The sequence below is a fragment of the Alligator sinensis genome, unplaced genomic scaffold (assembly GCF_000455745.1).
Source record: "Alligator sinensis unplaced genomic scaffold, ASM45574v1 scaffold59_3, whole genome shotgun sequence".
NCBI classification, from domain to species: domain Eukaryota; kingdom Metazoa; phylum Chordata; order Crocodylia; family Alligatoridae; genus Alligator; species Alligator sinensis.
Window position 1 is genome coordinate 605,215 of NW_005842856.1, and position 5,695 is coordinate 610,909.

Sequence of the window (5,695 nt, forward strand, 5' to 3'; positions counted from 1 at the left end):
TTATGGCAGGAGGCTGGACTTGATGACTCAACAGATCAGCCTAAGACAGGAAGAGATCTTTTATCTCGCATAGGAGGAGATAGAAAACTCCATGGAGTACCATTTGTTGTCGCTTGCTCATTGTTCTGCTGGGGAACTTCCCACTATTTATTTCCCACTGTGCATAGCATATACCATGAATAGCCTTCTGAAACAGCAGACCTTCCCAGACCTGCAGGCCTCAGAATCCTGTAATGTAAGTGGGAAACACTGGACTTCTGTTGGATATTTATTTCCTGGCCTCAATCACATGGCAAGGGTCAGAGTTATAAAAGTTTCATTTCAAGCTATTTTTGTACCTAACAGGAAGTTAATTTTCATATATAGCATGTAATTAAAGTGTGGAACTCATTGCCACCAGATGTTGTGGAAGCTGACAGTTTAGCCAGATTCAAAAAGGGATTGCATAAATTCTTGGAGGAAAGAGGCATGGGTAGATATTAAGCATGGAAGTTAGGGATACAGCCTCTGAATTAGAATTTCCTAGACCTTAAATGCTGGAGGCTGCAAGTGAGAGAAGAACAGTGGAAAAGACCCTAGTCATAACCAGTTCATTCTCCCTTTCAGCATCCACTTTCTGCCACTGTGACAGGATACGGGGCAAGATAGACAGATGGTCGGACCCAGTAAATGGCAATTCTTATGTTCAGAATGAAAGTGAGTGGAGCTGGGAATTCGGGAAAGGTGGAGAGCAGGGGTCAGATGCCCAAAAGCATAAGATTACCAATTATTAATGTTGGGTGCTTTTAATTGGCCTTACAGACAATAATTTTTTTTATATTAACGCTGGAACTGTCATGTAATCATATAATTCTAGGAAGCAGGGTTTTAAAAAAATACAGCCAAAGTTTGCAATAAAATCATGAGCTGGCCATACCAGGGTCCTTTAGCAGGAATCAGCATTTTCCAAGGAAGAAGGACCAGTGAGAGAGCAAACAAACAGCTAGAAGAGATACCAGCACTAAATTGCTTGAAATGCCTTGCATGTCATTCTCTGAGCCTGTTTCTGAGAGGGATTGCAGCATGACCGAAGTGTCCCTCTTAGGTTGGTATGTAGAGATATGTAAATGAATTTGACACCTGTTTTAAATGGCAACATGATAAACCCAAAAGATAGGAAATATGGAGATGCAGAGAGACTGTGGTTCAGAGACTCGTTTGGAGGGCACCTAGGATAACTGAGACCCTCCTTCTCCCTTAAATAAAAGTGATTGAGGACTGTTATACTTAAATCTCTGGTATAAGACATGAGAAATGGTGCAAGAAAAAGTGTGCAAATTGCCCTTTCACTCTGCTATTACACTAGTCTTTAAGTTAAATTCTTGCAAACTTGTTTGAATAATCTCTACGTGGTTTGTGTATTTTGATATTTGCACCTTCTATTTCTAGCTGTACAAGTAAAGATACTTTTGTCTATAACAGAAATATGTGATTAATCCATGGAAATGTAGCAAGTCTTGATACTGTATATCAGCCTAGGGTTTGACCTACCTACAGCAAACACTTGTCTCTCCATTTTTATGGCCCAGTAACTGGTAACAGAATGTACTGTTACTATTTGCATTGATCTAATTTGTTTATACATTGACAGACCTGAACAGGTTTCTCCTCTAGACAGCTTCCTCCTCTGTTAGTTTCCACGCTGACTGAATGGCTATATTCCTATTGTAAAGAGTCCTAGTGACAGGGCATGTCTCCTTATGTGGACAAGGTACTCCCAATTATTTAACAAATGTCGCTGTACTGCAACGTTGTTACTGTGCCGTGCTTTAGTACATGGAGCAGTAACTGCCTGTACTGTGCTGTACGGGCCGTGCACGCTTAAATTTCCCCACTATGTCACCGTAGCGGCATGCTATAAGCAGGGAACGTGCCACTACGGCAACGTAGCTGGCAATCGTGTAGTCCCACATGATGGTTATGTTGCCGTAGTGCACTGTATGGCAACATAGCACGTCGCAGCATCACTGTAGGGCGATGTGAGACCCACCCATAGTGATCTGAAAGCAGCTCTGCTCAAGAGTAGCAGTTCCAATTATTTAACAAAATAGTTTACCATTTCTCTGCCTATTTTGGCCACCTCTGCAGCAGCAGGATGTTGGCCAAATACTAGGAAGTTGGTGTTGTATGGGACATTGAAACCTTATGCCTGGAGCTGCCATTGATTTGGATGGGCATTGGTGAAAGGGTGCTGGGACTAGTACTCTAAGTTTGTTCTAACTCTTCCCCCCTCAACTCTTTTCTTCTTCAATGCCATCCTCCTAAAAACTTTGAGTCTGTCCTTTGTCTCCTTTTTTTTCCTCTCTTTTTTTTTTTTTTTTCCATCTCTCTTTTCCTTTCCTTGTTAGCAACACCTGGTAGCAGGTACAGAAGCCCTTTTACACACTGAGGCCTCCAGAGACCAAAACCAGTAAAGGACTACAGAATTGTTGTCAGGGTCCCTTTTCTGGCTGGCTCTATGCATTAAAACCAGACCAGACCAACACCCCTGGTCCCCGCCCCGAACTACTTGGGCCTGCCACTGCAAGTCCCGTGTTTCTTCCCCCCACCCCCCTGTTCGTTGCCAAGATGACATGGGTGGGTCTGCTGTGCAGCTGCTGGGACTAATACCCGGGGGGTGGGGGGGCAGGTGCCGAGCAGGAGGCGGGGCTCACGTCCAACAGGCTGGGAGCAACGAATATATGGCAGCCACTTCACATCCGGTTGGGGAGGGGTAATGGGAGTAGCAGTTGCCATTGCTGCCCAGCCATGGGCATTCTCTAGCTGTGGGAGCAGCTGCGCACCGGCAGTTCCGAGGTGAACTGGTGCGAGAACAACTACACCATCGTGCCCACCATTGCTGAGTTCTACAACACGGTGCGTGCCCACCGGCCCGGGCACCCCTGCCCTGCGCGGGGCGGTGGTCAGCCAGCAGCCCAGCTCCTGGGGCAGGCAAATGGCACAGGAGTAGTGCATGAGGGTGGCTGGGGCTGCACCTTGCAGGTGGTATGCCAGCCCCAGGTGCCTTTAGCAGGTCCGTTCCCTGCCTTGCTTGCCCCCGATCGCCTTGCCCTGCCACCCAGTCCGGCTCTCACATTGTTCAGCTGGCCCTTGCCTTTTGCCCAGGTGGCTAGATGAGGTCCTGCATGTGGCTATGCTGGGCTAAGTGTGGGTGGGGGAGGGTTGTGCTCCTCCTATCCAGTTGCAAGGCATGTTATCAGGTTTTTTTCCCAGAGCATAATCATAAACAACAGAAAAACAAGCTAGGTTTTTGTTGTTGTTTTTTTTTTTTATCTGCCGGTCAGGTTTCACACACTTCTTCCAGGGTTGTCAGGGTTTTATTTTAATTGAGCTTTTAAGATTATCCATTTTGAAATAGGAAGAGGCACGAGAGGGAGGTGGCCAAGAGGTATCTGCTCTGTTGATGCTTTCTGAGCCCTGGTCTCTGTCCATCCCTGTTGAAATCCACAGGCAATGGAAAGGGGCCAGGCCCTTCTGGCTTTGCACCTGTGTGATATTGTTGGTTTCAAGTCCAGATTTCTTTGAGAACAGAGTCTGGCTCTACATCTAAACCAGGGGCTTGACCTCCGACATGGTGGGTCACCTAGTGGCATCCGGTTCGCGGGTTTGCTCACAGGTCAGGAAATTTGGCAATGGGGGAACAGTGGCAATTGAATACCACTACCCTCCCCTGTTGCCAAATTCCCAGGAAGGTCCGGGCCAGGCCATGCCCCTTGCTGCTCCACAGTGGTCAGGACCATCAGCTGGATCTGACCCATGGATAGACCAGGCATTGCCCATCTGGCCCACTGGGCATCACTGAGCTGAACAAAATACAAAAGAGATTTTGAGGCTCTAACTTGGCAGCTGGTTGGCTCTTTTTATAGCTGGATAGTCATTTTCAAAATGAGATCATGGCTTTGTATGGGTGGCCAGTCTAAATGTATTATACAACCAGTTAATTGTGTGATAATTACTTTACACATGTGACCAGTCTAAATTTTATTGCATGATTAGTCCTACATGTAACATGTGGCAGGGGCCTTAGTCTTCCTTCATCCCCATTCCCAATGAAATGCCTTTGCTTATTATGGATGGGAATCCTCCCAGATTCTAATTTCTGGGAAATTTCTACTTTCTGGGAATATCTTATCTACATAATGCTTGTGAGCAATATGCCTGGGCTAGTAGCTTTTGTACTGAACCAGAAAATTTTAAGGCAAAATAACAAAAGGCTTGATGTTATTGTGCATAAGTTAACATGTGTTAAGCCCTTGCCCAGAAGCTCTCATTCAGAATTAAAGTGGTTTTAGTTCTCTGTAGCTTTAAGCTTCATGGTTACATATGGAAGAACTAGATGTTGTGACTGTTAAAAGAAGGTTTTCTTCCACCCACTGAATCAGGTAACTACCTTAAATTCTGCAACAGCAGGTTTTTCATCTGCAAAATTTAGGGGCTGGTCCATGGGTTTGTCTGTTTTAGAAAACTTAATTCAGTAAGTTTCTAGATCAAGATGAACTGGTTTAAGTGCATCTATGTACATCTGATCTGCACACAGGTTTTGGACTAATTCAACTATAGTAGGGTGTAATAATCTTAATGAAAATAGTGATAGTTGTAGTGATGTAACCTTACTGTAGATGAAGTTATACTGGTCTGAAAATGACTTGTACAAACACAATTTATTTCCCTTCGTCACTGTGAGTAGATAATCCAATAGGAAACCATCTTTATAGTAGTATAACTGTGTCAACATTTTGTGTGTGTGTGTGTGGGTGTGGATGGAGGGGGGGGCAGTTCTGCTTTAAGTAGAAATGTTTTACTGCAATCATTACAACTAAACAAGTTATTTAGATTTTGGACCATTATAGGATCATAGAAAAATAGGGTTGGAAGGAACTTCACAAGGATATCTAGTTCAGCCCCTCAGCTCCAAACAGGATCATCCCTGACAAAACCATCCCAGCCAAGTGTTTGTCCCATCTGCTCTTGAAACTTTCTGAGGATGGAGATTTTGCTATTTCTCTAGGCAGCCTGTTTTAGTGTGTGACCACCCTCATAGTCAGAAAGTTCCTCCTGGTTTCCAATCTAAATTTCCTCTGCTGCTGCTTGATGCCGTTGCTCCTAGTCCTATCCTCTGTAGCCGCAGAGAAAAGCACATCTTTATCCTCTCTATACTTGCCTTCAGGTATTTGAAGACACGTTATCAAACCCCGCCTCAGTTTCCTCTTTGCCAGACTAAATAACTGTAGTTCTTTCAGGCTTTCTTAATAAGCTCGCTTCCCAGGCCCCTACAACTAGTATAACTAAACTGATGTTTATTTAGCCCTTGTCACGGAGCACTAGGGTGCCCCGTGCCTAGAGAGGAGAAACTGCCAGGGAGAGAGCGAGCCCTGGCAGAGCATAATGAGCCCAGCTGAGTGTTGCCAGGGTAATGAGCCCAGCTGTGGGTTGCCAGGGCAACTAAGGAGAGCCAGCTGCCTGTAGGAGGCAGTGCCTGGCCCTTATAAAGCCCAGGGCTGAGGACAGGCTGGCAGTTCCCTGCCAGCAGCTGGAGAGGCAGGAGCTCCCTCAGCCAAAACATGGGAAGAAGCCTGACTTGCAAGTACAGCTCACGATAGCCCTGAGAGGATTGGGCACTATGGTTTAGCCAGGGGGCTTTATGTTTGCATTACAG

General features: G+C 45.5%; 1 protein-coding gene across 1 annotated transcript in view; it reads left to right on the forward strand.

Moving 5' to 3' along the window:
- Nucleotides 1-175: 175 nt before the first annotated feature.
- The window catches only part of ACER2 (alkaline ceramidase 2), a 28,209-nt gene continuing 22,689 nt past the window's right edge, over nt 176-5,695 (forward strand). Inside the window, 2 exon segments of the mRNA XM_006035590.3 lie at nt 176-235; nt 2,803-2,899. Of these exon segments, the coding sequence (XP_006035652.2) occupies nt 176-235; nt 2,803-2,899 (157 nt within the window).